Source organism: Poecilia reticulata, chromosome 17, assembly GCF_904066995.2.
Source record: "Poecilia reticulata chromosome 17, P_reticulata-male-v2, whole genome shotgun sequence".
In the NCBI taxonomy this organism is placed as follows: domain Eukaryota; kingdom Metazoa; phylum Chordata; class Actinopteri; order Cyprinodontiformes; family Poeciliidae; genus Poecilia; species Poecilia reticulata.
Window position 1 is genome coordinate 9349580 of NC_088846.1, and position 17434 is coordinate 9367013.

The 17434-nt window shown below is 41.0% G+C and overlaps 2 protein-coding genes across 3 annotated transcripts in view; one reads left to right on the top strand and one right to left on the bottom strand.

Annotated features, from left to right (window-relative positions):
- trim110 (tripartite motif containing 110) overlaps positions 1–17434 on the top strand; it is a 59181-nt gene that overhangs the window by 16547 nt on the left and 25200 nt on the right. The window contains exon 1 of one of the 2 annotated variants that reach the window (XM_008432973.3): positions 1735–1830. The exons of the other annotated variant lie outside the window; for it this stretch is intronic. The gene's annotated coding sequence lies outside the window, so the exon portion shown is untranslated. Of the gene's footprint in view, positions 1–1734; positions 1831–17434 lie in introns of those variants that run through there. 2 annotated transcript variants of the gene reach the window in all.
- On the bottom strand, positions 58–16392 carry mmp14b (matrix metallopeptidase 14b (membrane-inserted)). Its single transcript, XM_008432967.3, has 10 exons — positions 15737–16392; positions 7378–7526; positions 7144–7266; positions 6705–7012; positions 6069–6230; positions 4320–4480; positions 4091–4229; positions 3858–4008; positions 1681–1796; positions 58–1597 (listed from the first exon to the last, which is right to left on the bottom strand). The coding sequence occupies exons 1-10, from the start codon at positions 15833–15835 to the stop codon at positions 1155–1157; spliced, it is 1851 nt and encodes a 616-aa protein (XP_008431189.1). The 5' UTR covers positions 15836–16392; the 3' UTR covers positions 58–1154.

The window sequence follows — 17434 nt, forward strand, 5'->3', positions numbered from 1 at the left end:
TATGAGTAAGCGTTTAAAAAAAAGGAAATTTACTGAGTGAAAATTAAAGCACAGAAAGCCTTTTAAAATTACTTTATTCATGTAAATGAAAAAGGGAAAAGAGGAAGTACACACAGTCTTGTTAAAACCAAATAGTTGTCATTATAATCATAATCACTACTATTATTGTCACCGTTGAACTACTTTTACCCCCTGACTAGGAATGTAGCACCATAATTTAAAAAAAACTGTTCAAGTACAATGACAAAAAAAGGAGTCATTTTTTTCTTAAATCTTCAATTTATTTTCATTTGAGATAGAGTCAATGTATATTTAAAAAAAAGAACAATCAAGTTTCAAGCATACATAGCCCCGTTCCCCTCTTCACTGTCCCCACATGTATAAAATTAAGGCCACTTTCCAAAGTGTATGTCTCTGTCCAGCAGGACGTTTTAATGTCAATTTACAAAAAAAAAAGAAAAAAAAAACATTCAACAATAATAGTAACAGTCATAATGCTAATGACAACATCATTCTCGACAAAATTAATCACTGAACATAAAGGTAACGAATCAGCCGTTGTGAATGACTGAACTCGTGAGTGTGTGTCATGTTTTATGAGGACGTAAGCAGATGGTTTGTTTCCCTTTTATGGTCCAAACTGGCTCCAACATGTTGTTTGAGTGGAAGACTAAGAAATGCAACAACTATTTGAATGTGGCTTTCGTGTGTGTGTGTGTGTGTGCGTGTGTGTGTGTGTTTTATTGAGTGTGCTCAAGCTTAACAAGAGGAGAGAAGGAACTGGTTGGAGGTGGGTGCTCATGCAAAGAAAACATGCTTCACTCTGCGTTGTGGAAATGCAGGGACTGGGAATTCACGAGAACACAAACCATACCATTGGCAAATACTACGAGTAAGACATTGAAAACGGCTAAAACAAACAGCAACAAGCTGGCGTCAGTTACCACAGGAGGACGGGAAGGAGAGAAAAGGAGAGGAAAACACAGTGGTTGAGAGATAAGAGATGGATGAAGTAGGCAGTGGTAGGATTATTTGAAAATAAAAGTCTCGCACTATTCCTTCGGCTCTTTCTCTCTCGATTGGCTATCTGTCGAACTTTTGCTCCCATTTTGTCCTATTCCCCTCCTCCCTTGCTCCTTCTGCTCTTCCCCCACCTACACCTTGTCTAGTAGAGATCTTTGGAAGTACAGGATTCGGCGTGGAGTGCCGTACATACGGAAAAACACCAAGGCTGCCAATGTGGCAATCACACAGACCAGCAGGAACAGTGGCAACACCACAGCCACTGCTCCATTCCCCTGGTTCGTCTCAATAATGGTCACATCCACCTCTTCCTCCGTCTCTGTCTTATTCTCCGTTTCCCTGTCTTTAGCTCTAGTTCTGTCCTTATCCTCCCGTCCCTTTTCCTTTTCCCTTTCTCTTTCCTTCTCTTTGTCTTTATCGTGGCCGCCACCGCCTCTCCCGCCGTCTGTCTTGGAGTCCTCGTTGGGGCAGCCCATCCAGTCACGGAGCGCCGATTTGGGGTATCCAGGCTCCACACGCATCCTCTGATTGTCATATTTCCAGTACTTGTTGGCTTTGTAGAAGTAGGTATACGCTGGTGGACGGAAGACTGAAATGTTAAAAACAACATCTGACAAGTACTAGCAAGCATGAACTGATATTACATGTTGACCATACCTTGATCTTTACTCATAAAGGCTGCCTTGATGTTCTCTGGAACGCCCTGCCACATGTCGATAGATTTGGGGTAACCGTCTTCAACTCTTCTCGAGTCTTCATTGAAACGGTAATATCTGAGGAACAGGAAGCAAAGGAAATACATTTGCTGTAAGTTACTACTCACACACACATCTTCAAAACTGAAACGTTTTACACCAAAACTTGAATGCTGACTTCAAACATACGTTGGATAGGACGTAAAATTTGCTTAGGAAGAGACCCTGAATTAGATAATTAGTGGGATTAGTCATGCCAGAACAATCTTCCCTTACTTAGTGTTTTTTTTTTTTTTGTTTGTTTTTTGATTGAACATCCTTGCCATGATTCAAATGGTCTTTCTAACTATAGGTTACCATCTAAATTACTTTTTCTGTTTAATTGTAAAAGATTGCCCTCGGTCTAGGCCAAACTTGTCTTGTTAATGACAGTGTTTGGGTAAAGTTTAATTTGCTCACATAACACAAATCCAGCCTTTGAAGAAGTTTTCATGATCTTCTTGTAACTGTTCACTAAGCACGATTAGATGTTTTAGTTCTTTTAGACACAACTACTGACTTCAACCCAATCGATCTCCTTCTCTCATTTAGACTTTAATGTTCTTTTGGTCTAAAAGGGGGGAGTTTTATTAGGGTGTACATCTAATTGTTTTCTGTTTCCAAAAGAAAAGAATAAGAAAAATATCTTTGTAGTGGCACCCTCTAAAATATGAAATATACGCAACTTTATTCAAACTTATTAATCTATCCTGTCTTAAATTTCACCTGGTAAACTTTACATTTGTTTTCATTCAGTTAAATGTGAGTATCCTCAGGTCTTCATCAGGTCATTACTGCTTGTTTTAGCTTGTTTTGGGTCAATATTACTGATTACAGTATTACTGCATTTGTTTTTTATGTTTTGCTGTGTTTATTATATTGGATGGTGGTTTTAAACACTCTTGTAAAATATTTTGTTCAACATTGTTTTTTTCTCTTTTTCTTTTTTTTTTTTTGACACACTACACAGAAGTTAAATTAAACCGTACAAGACCTGGTTTTAGTAATTTGAATAGAGCTTGTAAAATGAATTATTTCATCATTTCAAGTCGGACTTGAAGTCCCAGAAAAACTATTATGTATTTGATTAGTGGTCAAAACCACTAATTGTTTTGACCCAATTCAATCTCTGATTTATATTCCAAACTGGGTTTATGATGAATCCATGCCTGAGTTTCTCTGCGATTAGCGTAATGTGAGAGTTTGGATCCATTGTTGAGTTTAATGGCTCTGTTTCTCACAGTAGACAGATTGAAGGCTAACGGCTAGCTGTATAGAGGATTAAATAACGTCACCTGAAAATCTCTGGGTCAAAATGCTGCGCCATTGAATATTACCACTTTCACAAGCGACAACCGAATAATTTGTCACTGTAAGAAATGATGTCGACTAATTGATTTTGACGATGATGCACAATTGACCACCTGTCTCAAAATCCCAAAGTTTGCAACCGGCATCCTCAGCTAATTAAAGGTTGCAGCGGTGAGTGATTGAAGGAACAGCAGCAAAGTCAACAGTGGTTGCTTGTGGCATTGTACATGGCTAATATAAAGTATTTTATTCAACGGGTATTGACATTTTCAGCTTGAGTTGTTTTAAAAAGCTCATATTTGGGACAACGGTAGTCCTCCACTGATGATTGTTCCTTCACTTTTCTACAAACTTTCTGCAATACTTCACAGAACCTTGCATTAAAACTCCCTGTAAGCACAGAAAAAGCCTCCCTGTTGTCATTTTGCAGAACTGTAGAAATGCACAAAAGAAAGGAAATCTTTGCTGCCTGCATCTCATGTTGAGGCCTGTGCCACAACGTAGGTGGCTTACTACACCTATGACTGACTTTTGTAGGGGTTACGGGGTTTATACCAACGGCTTTTGATTAAGGGTTTAGTTTATTTTAGTGTTTACACAAGAATCAGTTTTTTTAAATTCACAGTTAGTCATTTACTTTTCTTGTTTAAACCCTGTAAGGACAACAATCAATCATGTCTTAGGGAAGTGGGAAAAGAGGGGTTTTCCTTTGAACTGCCACCATTTTAACTGGAGCTCTTATTTATTTTAGATGCACACACAACCGGCCACACGCAGATGTTGACTAACTTGTTAGCTCGGAAGAAAAATGTCTGTCCGTTGGGAGTGTAGAAGAGAGCAGCGTCTATCCGATCCTTGGGAAGTCCAGAGCCCATTTCCTTCAGATACTTGGGGTAACCAGAGTCAAGAATAGACTCGCTAAACACCCAATACTTGTCCCCTGCAGAGAGATAGAGACATGTACACTGTTAGCCATCAAGTGATTACACAAAAAAATTTTTACTCTCTGTATGTTGGCTGACCTTTGAAGAAAACAAATTTCCCCTCTTCGTTTTCAAAAGCAGAATTTACGTGAGTGGGTAATCCTCTCCAAAAGTGACCAATTGGCATGGGGTATCCATCCAACACTCGGCTGTTGCGAACTCGCCAGAACCATTTGTCCTGAAATGTAAAACAAAAAAGACTTAGCTTTATAGTGGACCAAGAGTAAATAAAAACAATCAAAATCAGGGAGTTTTTATAGGATCTCACCTTGAAGACAAACATTTCTCCTCTAAAGATCCCGATGGTGTCAAAGTGTCCATCGCAGATGTCGGGACCAAAGTGAGGTTTGTCTGGTGAGTAGGTGGGCTGAGGGTTGTGGTCAGGTGGGTGCGGTGTCAATGGAGGGGGTGGCAGACCTGATGAAGTCCCTAATGGAGCACAAAGACATCTTAATCTATCAGAAAACCAAATTGTAATTTCAGTTTTTAAGTCACAGTGCCGTAAAAATAACATTTCTGCAGTTTGCCACAAACTCAGGATATCCGTGCATCCTTAAAAGTCTTTAAAAGTCTGAAATTCATGTATCCAAGATGATTTTTTTTAAGGTAATTTTGTCTAAAATACTTTAATCACAAGTCTTAAATTTTGTCATCAGATGACTATCTAGGTTTTTTTTCCCCTCAACTAATTTTCCTGTCAGGCAAAAGTTTGAGTCGCGCACCGACATCTTCACTCTGTGACTCGAGGCAGTTGAGGCTACCCCTAACTAGTTTGTAATGCATTTTTAAATTTCTATGTGCAAGTACAAATTTATGGCCAGTTGGCTGAACAACCTTTGCTTTTGCCACTGATTCAAGGCTACGTGCATTCTGTTAAAAAACTTTTAAACTCGGCACTACTGTGGAGAGCCAGATGCAGTGTGCGAAGCATAAAGCTGCTCCAAACAAACACCAGAAGTTTGATTGTTTGTACTGTGCTTGATTGTAATTTAGTCGGATCCCCAAACCATCCCAATATTCATAGTCATCTCAAATTTTAACTCAAGGTTGAATTAAAAATGTCTTAAAACATCTTAAATTTGAGTTGCTGAAACCTGCAGATACCTTGGAACTGCAAAGTATCGTGGTTGGCACGATTGTAAAGTGCCAACCACTTTACAATCGTTGTCAACCACTTTACAATCGTTGTGAAGTGGTTGGCAAAATTTTTTTCACAAATGGAAATCTAAAAAACTGTGGCATTCATTTGTATTCAGAGCCGTTGCAAGTCTTCTGTTTCTACCTGCTCTAAAACACACAGAAACTCATTTCTGTGCTCTTTGAGAGCTCAAGCTAAGTGTGATAGCATGGCCATCTATTTTCAACTCTCACCACAGATTCTTAATTGGATCTGGGTTTGGTCTCCGACTGGGCCAACCAAATACACAAAGCATGCATTACATCTATGCAACTATAGCTGTACTTTCAAGGTTGCAGTCCTTCTGGAGGCCATAGGTCTTTCACAACTTCTAACTGGACTTCTCCCAGGATTGCCCCATATATAATTCAACTGGTCAACTCTGAGTGGCTTCCTTGCTGTTGCAGAAGAAGAGCAACATTAAAACCTGGGACTGTTGCCACTGTGTTTCAGTATGGGGAACAGCGTGTTCAGGGAGTTGTGCAGTATTAGTTTTTCTACATAGAGTTCTGCATGTTATGTGGTCAAAAAACATCAAGTCTGACCTCATTAACCAGAAAGAACACTGTCTACCTGTCCCTTCTTATTGCTTATTCCCTTTCTACTTGTCACTCTTCCATTAAGGTCAGATTTGGCACCTTCTCTGGTTGGCGTTTTCACCCGGCCCTTTTTTTCGTTTTTTATACTTTTTATATTTTTACCAATTCTTCAGGGACAGAAGAGAATTCTAGTTGAAATTTTTAGCAGGGCTTTGGGGAGCTGGCAAGTTGTTTTGGTTTCAGGTCATTAATAAGGACAGCAAAAAAAAAAAGTGTACAGTAGTTTGTGCCTGCAACACACCGTAAAGTTGCTGTATGCCCCTGCGATCATCATCAGGAAGCTGGAAGTTGTCCGTGTCCATCCACTGGTAGAACGGAGCCATGATGGCCGACGGGTCGTTGGAGTGCTCGAGACCCAGAGCGTGGCCCAGTTCGTGCACCGCCACGAGGAAGACGTCATTCCCTGGAAGACAAAGACTCGTTACACCGACCGCTTCATTTTTGAGGAAGAGTGAAGCATTTATTCTGGTGCGGCGAAGTTTTAGACGGGAGAAGGAGGAAACAGAACTGCTCCCTCATTTAGAGATGACTCAAAAGCACGCTATTATTTCACATCGCATCGGTGGATCAAAATAAAATTGGACCAAAGTCATGTGAATACAAGTTTGACTTGAACAGCTGACAGTGGACATTTCTGTGGTTTCCGCACTTCGAAAATAAGCACATTCCTCCGAGCCTCATCTACCTCAAAAGTTCTGACACGAGTCTGGACCTGCACCAGGTTCTGCTTGTGACAGCAAAAAGGAAGAAAGGCCTAGACTCTGAACAAACAAGTCACTCCCAACATTTAAACATTTTCATGTTTCATCAGATTTCAGAGAATCTATACAGAGATCAAAAAAGTCCTCCTTTTACTTCAGGCATCTCGGAGCCTCACCGTACAGATCCTGGTTTCCAGTTGTCCACGGCTCGGCTGCGTCAAAGTGAGTGTCTCCTCCGATGCCATTGCCAGGAAAGTAGGCGTGCGCCAGGAAGCCCCCCTCGCCGTCGAAAGGACTGCTGTCGCCGTGGAAACCCTCCGCAAAGTATAACATTATGTCTGCAAACTCCTCAACTTTGTCCCGTATGTGGCTGTAGGGGATTTCCTGGAAGCGGAGCGGGGTGACGCTCTCCCACACCTTGAAGGCCTTCCTGATGGCCTCGTAGGTCTCGTACTCGCCCACCTTCGGGGTGTAGTTCTGGATGCTGCACAGAGCGCGAATTTGATTGGGATTTCAAGAAAGATTACTCGTACACCCCATTCGCTCAATTATGTCTATTATTTCTTCCACTTAAAAATGGCTTCATCTGGCCCACTCAGGGCTTCGTTAACTTACGAAAAGGTGATGTGGTTCTTCTGCCACTTCAGGTTCTGGATGGCGTAACGCTTCCTCCTTAAGTTGCTCTTCAGCTCAGCTCCAAACTTATCCGGCACCCCACAGCGTGGCCGCTTCATGGCCCTGTGAGAGAGAGGGAAAAAAAACAAAGACTAAAACAAAAGCAACATTCAGCTCAAAGTCAGAAATAGCACCTGTCATGTTTTGTGCGTTGCTCTATTTATTGGTACTGACGTGATCGTATTCTCGTCGATGGCACCGGTTACTGTGAGTCCGTAGAACCTCTGCATTGTGGCGATGGCTGAGGAGACGGACTGAGGGGAGCGAAGGGAGTGGGTCCTCAGATCTCCTGGGGGAAGATAGCCGTACTGCTGCAGCCATGACTAGCAAAATAAAAAAAGAGAAAATTCATGAGATTTCTCATGAAAAGCACACACACACACACACAAATTCCTGTTTTTATCTAAGATAAAACATAATTAAGAAATAAAAACACATTTCAGCTCATTTTTGTTGATGACCCTGCCGGGTGGACGGTACCGTACGAGACGAGGGCAGCTACAAGGAGTACAAGTTCAGGAAGTTTTTATGTGGCTGCAGCAAAAACACATTCTGCTCTGACAACCAAAAATGAGCTCTTAAATTATTTTTCTCCGTGTTTTCTAGCCTGGAGGAGTTGCACCATTTCTAAGCGCTTGGCCAGTTTCCAGTTAATTATTAAAGCCAAATGCTATTCAACCATCAACATGACTCACCCCAGTGGATATGTGCACTAATGCAGAGCGAAACCTCTAATAAGGGCAGTTTGGGTTTCGACAAACAGCCACAGGGGTTGGAATTCATACAAATCACCTCAAGAGGTTGATTATTAAAGTTTTAAGTTATTCTGTGCTAGTTTGGCATCTGAGCCAGCTTTGCTTCTCCCACAGAGATTCTCCTTCACCCTTTGCCTTTTAAACCAGAACCAAGAAAATAACACAGAGGCCTGTCCAAACAATGGTAAATTACATTTGTGCTGTACGCAGTCACCCTGTGATCTCGGCTGTGGTTAGGTGGTCTCTTTTATGTCTCAAATATACTGTATTTGAATCCTTGCATGAAGTAGTTTGATTTGAGGCAAACAATTGCACAAGGTCATTTGTTTTGAATGGTGGGGTTTCAGAGCTGTGGGTAAGGGCAGTGTGGAGAGAAAAAGAGAATAGCAGAGGCAGAAGAGCAGAGAGCAAGGGAGTGTCCCAGGGTGAGAGTCAGGCCCTGGGCAAACCCCAGTCGATGTCTCCAGTTGAGCAGCAGCGTCAGTCAGTAATTTAACTGGGAATTTCTCCTGAGCCGCATCCAAACCTCAGAGTCAAACTCCCCTTCGTTAACGTCTCTGTCCTTTCCTCATCTCACTCCATTCCCTCGGCTCCCTTACCCCACTTTTATGGAAAACCCATTTGCTAAATAATCGTAAGGAACCACACCCTGACCAGCTAATTTTTTTGCTTTGTAGGATATTGGTTGCTAATAGTAAATTCAAAATGTTTTTATTCGCCTTTTTTTCCCCCGTTTTCCGCTGACATTGTGCTGCATTTAACGCCCTGTCCACTCAAACATTTTGCAAAACTATGACGTAGCAGATTTATGGATGTCCTCAATCGCTTCAAAACATCTTAAATAGTCTGGACTCTTCATCTCCAATAAAATTCAATAATAAGCTAAAGAAATTAGATGAAATTAAATTAACCATAAGTGTTTTATTTTTTATTTTTTAGTCAGGAACTGCTTCAGCCTGCCACTGCTTGAAGGATGATAGCCTTGGACTGCTGTAACGTAGCTTCATTTTAGCCTGGAACTACTTTAACCTAACAATACTATAGACTTGAATTAGTTTAGCTTTGCACTGTTTTTAACTAGCACTGCTTTAGCCTTTCACTGTTTTATCTTTAAATTGGTGTAGAACAGCACAAATGCAGCGTAGAATTGATTCAACCTAACACAGCTATAGCCTAGCATAGCATCGTACTGTTTTAGCCTTGCATTGCTATAACCTTGAACCCTTTTGGCCAACAATTGCTTTAACCTAGCCTAGCACTAATCTCTGTTGTTATGATTTAACACTAGCAATATTTATAATATAAAGCTAACTTAATGTAGCACTGCTTTAGCCTAGCACTGCTGCACTCTAAAACAAGTTTAGCCTCATGTAGCTTTAGCCGTGCATTCCAGTAGCCTAGAACCACTTTAGTCAAGCACCGCTCGGCACTGCCTTAACATGGCATCAATGTAGTCTAATGCTGGTTTATCCAAGGCAAATACTTCTTCAAGCTAGCACTTCTGTGTTAGCCTAACACTGTTCTAGCTCCTAGTACTGTTCTAGCAATGTCCTGGCTCTTCTGCAATGCTGCAGCATCATCCCAGAAACTCTGTAGACACGTTTTAATAGCATAGCCGCCATCTGAATGAGCTGCAGGTCTATTTATTTTTTTTAGCTTTATGTTAAATATGCTCATGCACCTTGGCTGAGATCTGGCAAGAGCAGAACGGCAGGTTTTAGGTCCTCCAAGGTCCAATGTTGCCTCCACTGTATACCCTAGCAAGACATGGAGGTCTTAGTGTTTAGACTTCACCCCTGAATGAGTTCTTTCTGGTTCTGACTCACCACTGTGGACACATAAAGACCCACTGTTTGTTTCTGTTACAGCACGGCTCCGAGAGTGGGAAAGAAAGAGTGGAGCGCAACAAGAAAAAGATGAATTTTACATGAGTCCAGATAACGCAGATAGGAATCACAACGAGCCCTACAGTTTGTCGTCAGTATGCGACGTACGTCTTCTGAAATCAAAGGAGAGCCCATGCTACCCCCATCCCATAATACTGGCCTCAGCTCAGAGAAAAACTGGCTCATGAATGACAGAGAACACTTGTTTTAACTTTAAGGCATTCATGAGCTCCTCAGGTTACTTCACAAAGTCTTATTCAGTGTCACACACTGCTATTTCTGAGAGCGCATACAGATTTGGTAACGAAAGCAGAACGGGAAGAGGAAGTGGTCAGCATTTACAGTGGGATAAGAAGAGACATGTAGGGATTATACAGTCTTTTGATTTTTAGTTCCTGCGCTTTTTAAAGGCCTGACCAAACTTCTTACAACATGCCTGATTGTTGTTATGTACTCTAAATAAAACTGGGGCATTTGATCTATTGGCTTTTATGTTCTTCGTCAAATTAGTTGATCATGTTTTCTGTTATCCACAAGGAACTTTTTCTAAAGGAATAACTGAGTTTCCAACAATGTAATGCTCCTTTTTTGATGTAATGTCACCCATGATTCGAGAGACACTATCATTTTACCTGCACCGTATTTCCATTGCATAGAAAACTATGCAACCTTTAGTAAATAGCACTTCTATAATCATCATCTGTTACTGTAGCATAAGTGACGTGATTACCTGTTAGCCAAGTTTCATCAGATTTGTTGGATATGTTGGCAACTATGAGATGCAATATCACCACATTATTTGCTGACCAGTGTATTTCAAGAGTCAGGAATTCCCGTTTTGCATGCCAATAAAATATTATGCCAGTTGGATGGAGTCTCCAACAGGAACACACCATATCATCACTGCACTAGATGTCCACAGAGAGTAGTCAAACCATTTTACAAACATCGCCATCAAGCATTAATACAACTTCTACTAAATTTAAGCAAATACTCCTGAAATGTTGCAGAGAATGAAAAGCATAACCTAATCTCATGCTATGGTATGCAGACACTCTGTCTGCGCTGATGACAACTGAGTCACCTCGGCATGACGATTTAGGGACCTCTTCCTTTATATCTTTGCAATCCTTTAGTATAGTTAAAAGAAATTTGATGTTGATGAGACAGGGAACGTACTGAACCTCGAGTAGTTTGACTCTCTAAACTTTGCACCCTTCACCTCAATGCATACACACCATACAAATCAGAGACTCATAGATGTGACAGGACTTGACGCTTCCCAAAATGTACATTTTATTCCACATGTAGACCCAGGTAAAATAAGTTTTTTATGTTTATATACACTCCAACTCAGTCAGTGGAGCGTTTATGTTGCATAGGATGAGAAAGGGAGCAAGAAGGACAGTTGCTCAGTTGTTCCGTTAGCTAAATGCCAACGGAGAGAAACTCTGGTTACTGATGATGGGAGTCCCTCTGAGGCATGCAGGGTAAACAGAGCACTCACATCTGCTTATTACACCTCCCTTCCTCTATACAGAGGGTGGCAGGATTGTGTAAAATGACGTGAAATTATATCTTCCAATTTCCTTGCAACTGTCCATTACAGGATTTGATCGTGTGTGGGCAGGTGTGTTCACCACAAGCCTGCAGAAATGGCATAAATGTTTCCCTGCTCTATAAAGATTTGCTTGAAGCAAAGCTGAGGCGTTTGTGACTTCTTCCCCATCTTTACAAAAGACCTCATTGACACACATATAGACTCCTGGGATTCCCCATCTGCTATCTGCTGCTGGCACGCATATGACGTACAGCAGTCTTTTATGAGCAAAAAAAGCAAATGCCAGGCAAATATCAATGGCAAAGCATTGTTAAAGGGCTTTTCTTTTACATTCAGGAGATGAGGTAATTTGTTTAAGTGGTTGCTCATATCCTGGGACCCCTCCTGGTTTTCCTCCAGGAAGTTGCCATTTAGCTAACAGGTTAAGATTTAAACAATGGCTTGGTCTGAAAACCATCCAGACCTCCTTCCTTTTCTCCTTCTTACCCCCTTTTCCAACATGGAGTTAGCATAAATTTGCTCCTCCAAATTGTCCTGAACTGCATTTACAAGCAAAAGGAGTTGGTTTTATTCACACATGCGTAACTGATGTACATCCTGTCTAATGCAGCAAGACAACTGCTTCATTTTTCTTCTTTTTTTTCCCCTGCACATTGCCTCACTCCCTCAATGCATCACAATGCCTTCCTTTCTCATGGCCTGCAACAAGCCCCTTTACTGTCCTCATCATGTCGTTTCATGACTGTTATCCTTTATAGTTGATGATCTCAGCTTGCAGACGTTTTCGTGTGTTTGTGCAGACACGGATGTGCGTGCGTCCTGAAAGTTGGTGGGTGCTGCTGACACAGCACGGTGGTTTTGGATTGAAGTTGGCCACTTCCTTCCTTCACCGCCGACCACAGGAAGTGGCATTTTTTGCCACACTATCTCCAGGTGTTTATGTCACTGACCAACATACACCTACTGGCCTGATTGAGAAAACTGCAGAGGAATCGTAAATGCCCACAATGGACAAAACAAGAAGTCCACGGAAACTTGAGTCTTTCTTCATTAGACTTAACCGAGTTTTTTTTTTTCTTTGATGGTTAATTTTGTTCCTGCTGCTTTTAAGGTATGTTTGTGTCAGACATGTTCAACATGCTCATGATGGTAACAATAATCCTAAAGATTTGTCTGCAAAAAATTAACAATTTTATGTCCTTAGGGCTTCAAAATAGATCGTTTACGTTTAACAGTTTCATTCAGGAAATCTTTGTCATGCAGCATTTCCTGCTAAAATTCAGTTGGACATTGCTGTTTACTGAGTTAATATGCAGTTCAAAAATAACACAAAAATGAGCACATTTATGAAGGAGTTAGCAACAAGTTAAATGACTGTTGGAAAGTGTATTAGTAAAGTAAGGAGCACAATATATCAAAAGCTTCCCTGTAGCATAATGTTGCCATCACCAAATGTAACGAAGGTGATGATATAATCACTTTGATGTGTGTTTACAAATCCTGTCACCAGACTAAAGTAACTAAAGTTGAATTGCAACATGAGACCAACTGTGCCTTTGCAAAGCACATTAATTTCAGAACGCCTGCGTTTATCCCTCCAGTCAGTAACGTCTAGAATCACGGCTCGCTGCTGTTCCAGCTGTAGATCTTTTTGGAGGTAGATTTCTATGTGCTTTGCACTTCAAGAGACTGAAGGTGTTGCTCATGATTGTTGGCAAAATAGTTCAAGTTCATTTGGACTATCTGTGCACGTCCGTTCTTAAGTCTTGCCACCAATTCTAAATTGGGTTTGGGTCTGAACTTTGACTGGGCCATTCAAACAAGAGTGTGCTTTGTTCCAAAGCACCATGTTTAGAGTCGTGAACCTCCGCCCCAATCTAAGGCTTAAGGATTAGCAAGATGCTTCACTATTCTTGGATGCCAAAAACGTTCATTTCTGTTTCAGCTCACCAGAGAACCTTTCCCTACACGTCTTGTGGAAAACGGAAAATTGATTTTTGTAGTTTTTTTCAGTAAATGCCACTCCATCATGGCCAGATCCAACCTTCTCCACCTACTTGGTGTCTTCTTTGGTCTGCATGATTCTGCTTGTTCTCTAATCTCATCCAACAAACCTCTGATGTCTTCAAAGAACAGCTGGCTTTATTAATTAATACACAAGTGGACTCTGCTGACCGCTGACATTAACCGGTTGCTCTGGATTTTATTTTGAGGTGTCAAAGTAGAACGGCATTCAACCTAAGATACCATTTCATGCAATTTCCTAATGTATTTATGTATATGTACGAGTAAAAACCATCCAGAAACGTGAAAAAAAGGGTTTGAGGTACTAAAACATTTGGAAAACACCGGTTGCCGTCTTAGTTTACATTTTGCAGCTCAGTCTTTCAAGCCTCCAGCCTAATGTAGGTCAATACAGTAACTGAACTCTGTTTTTTTCCACTGGCACGGCTGCAGCTCCAATTCCTCGCAGACCGCAGGCAGGATGCAGATATTACAGAGACGATTGGCGCTGCTAAAATTTTTGGAGAAATCTTCATAAATCATGGATCGCATTTGTGGTGAAAACAACGGCCTTCCCCGCGCTCGCTCTGCATTTGCTGATGGTACTGAAGGAAACAGGTGTGCAAGTATCACAACCGAGTCACTTCCTTGAATTAACACTGAACTTCCCCCGTGGCTCCATGGGAATTCTGCAGATAAACACATCACAGAAGAATCTAAACAAATAGGATCGGGTCGTGCCAGAGACATCTAAACTAAATTGTGGCTTTCTGGAGGAAATTTAGATCCTTCACAGATGAATTTGCTGAGATCCGTCAAACCCCCCAGATTGTGAAAACCCACCTCACCCCAGCTCAGACCTAATTTTTGACATATGTCAACAATTAGCCTACATTTCATATCCTGCGAGCAGAACTGCCCCCGCATCTCACAACCCCTCCTTCAATTAAAAAAAGGAAAGAAATGCCTTCGTCTCTGACCCAAACCACAATACAACTTCATGCATTACTTGCACATTTCTTCCGTCTTTTGCTCCTCGCGTTTTTGCCCTCTCAGCATTTTTTGTGTGTGTGTGTGTGTTTTTATGAGGCTATCATCATTATGGGCTGTTTCCCCTAACCCAGGGTCAAAGCCTTTCCCATCTTGCCACAGAAATCATTACCCGTTAGAATATGTACTGAAACACAAAGCTGTCAAACGGATTGCTTTGATTCCCGGCCTGAGAAGGTGTTTACGCAAACGGATTCACAAACAAATCCTGATTGTTGTAGAAGAGAACGAAGGTCGCCCCTGACAGGAACTCACACGACAGACTATGGATCTAGTGTAGTAGAGTGCCAAGAAGCAAAAGAGTTTTTTAAAGAAGGACGTAAAAATTTAACGTAGAGGACAAAACTCTAGTGCTATGAGACCAAAACTCAGGTTATTTATGATGAAGCACATAGTAAAACATGACAGTGGCAGAATGATGCTGCGGGGAGGCTTTTCTTTGGCATGGGAAGGGAAGTTGAGCTAAATAAAGGGCAATCCTGGAAGAAAAGCTGATAGAGGCTGCAGAAAACTTTAGACTGGGGTGAAGGTTCATCTTCCTGCAGAACAACAAACCTAAATATCCAGCCAGATAAAAAGGGGAGCGGTTTGGATCAGCACAAGTCCATGTGTTTAAGTGGCAACGTCAAATTTAAGACCCAACTCCAAGGGAGAGTTAGCGGCAAGACTTAAAAAAAAAAAGTATGCTATGTTTTCATTTAGCAGTGTCAGACAAGCGAGGATTGAATTCAAGTCACATTTTTAATTATAACATGAAATGTTAAACTGGTGCGAATACATTTATGAAGCACTGAACATTTACCTCTGTAGTTGTACGTAACCTAAGACTATAATACGATTTTATCTACATGTTTTCTACTGTTTTGCACATGCTGTTGCTTACGCATTTCTTACAACAATTGCAAAAGTTTCCACTTCTGTTTATGCAACCTCCTTATTTTTTATTTTTACCTGGTTTTCATCCTGTTATTTATCTTTATATTCTGTTATAGTTGTGACCTAATATGCATCATCGTTTCGTTCTGCAGAGCATCTCCGATTGCTACGTTGAATGACAATAAAGATAATCTGAATTCGTCACTCTCGTATTTCCTGAGCACCGATTTGTGATCTCCATTCCCTCTGGCAATATTTCTCCACACTAATTAGATTTTATCAGTTCGCATATTGTTTACTCTTTTAATTAAGGCTTGTGTTGTCTTACCCAATGCGGATGTAAGTAAATGAATCGGAGTGTTTTATGCTTGATTTTTGTTTTGTTTTGTTTTTTTCCTCACCTCCGGGTTGACGTGCCGCTGCGTCGCTCCATGCGCTCTCAACTCCCAGACCACTGCCAGCAGCAGCAGCCGGACCACCGGCCTCACCTCTGGTATCATCACTTCACCCACGAAAAAAAAAAAAAAAAAAAGAAAAGAAAAAAGAAACGGACACCTAACTTTGGCAGATGTTCCTGCACAATCTTCCCCCTGTTTTTCTTTCTTTCTTTCTTTTTTTACTTTGTCAAAACATCGTCTGCGGGTGGAAAGAAGAAAACAAGGCACCTTGACCGACTTGGCTCGACGAACTGAATAATTAAAAAAATAAAAAACGCGCCTGTCCGCAACTTCAAACTCGCGTTATTTCAACTGATAAATCTCCGGTCTGTGCATTCTTGGGAGGGTTTTTTTAAACTGATTTTTTTTTTTTTTTTTTTTTTTTGCGCACGGTTATCAACTTCGCTGTCGTTCCTGAAGGCAGGAAGTAAAGAGGGGGCTTGCTGGGCTGTCCGAGTTCAGCCTGCGCTTTGCTCCAGATGTTGCGGCAGGTTTTTGTTTCCACACAAATGAAAGCTCTCTGTCTCCTCCTGTCCTCTGCCTGCTGGACTCTCGTCAGCCTATCCTGACCCCCTCTCCTCTTCACTCTGCAGACGTGGTACTGTGATACTCCCGGGAGGTTTTTCAGCTGGAAAATATTGGGCTGTCCACCTCCTCCTCCTCCTCCTCCTCCTGCCTCCCGCCTCCTCCCCCTCTCCCTACATCTACCCGCCTCCTCTTGGAAAGCTAAACGGATTTAACTTGATGACCTATCAGGCTTGACACCGTTTTCTCTTACCGTCAGGCAGCGAGTAAATAAATAAATTAAAAGCCTTGATGACACACAGAGATGTTGCTGTCCTCATGACAGAAGATAGAATCAAAAACTTTACACTTTTAATTTATTTATTTTTTATTGTCAGCTTTGTACTTTCTATCCGTTTGGAATCTCAATATGTCGAAACAGATGAAGGTATTAATTTTTATCTTTGCACGTTAATTTTTTCACTGTTATCATTGCTTCAGGTGTTCAGGACTGATGCAAGACGAGCACAAATACACGGTTAACCATTTGTACCATCAAACTGCTTCAAAAAGACGCAATTACGCCCCCTAACGCTCGTATAATGTCAGGTCAAGAGTGGGGGGTCAAAACCCGTTTAAATCAATCTTTGTGCTGCTCACTTCTAGGAATTAGATTTGTGCAGAACAGTAAAACTCTTCGTTATCATTACCATGTAAAATGTGTTTTACATGGTAAAACACATTTTTGGGAGTACAACTCCCAAAACAGGAGTTGTACTCCTGTTTTGGGAGCGCAGAACAGTGAAAATCCTACTTTTATAATAATCAGGTCCACCAAACATCTGCCAAGTTCCTGACTTGAGCTGTTAAAATGCTAAACTGCTGTTAACTACATCGAACTACGCATAACACATCGATCTGTTTTGTGTTTTAATATATGTTAACTTCAATCAAAGATCTAAGATAAACAACAATGTTGTTTTGTGTTAATTTATTGACAAAATTATAGTTAATTTGATTAAAACAAAACAAACGCTTGAAGTTTACAGAATGAAAAATGATTTGTTTTAGGATATTGAAGAAAAGCATGTTGTTTGCAGTGTAGTGGAGAAAACAAAATAGTATTTTTGTATCAACACTAACAACAAAAATAATCTT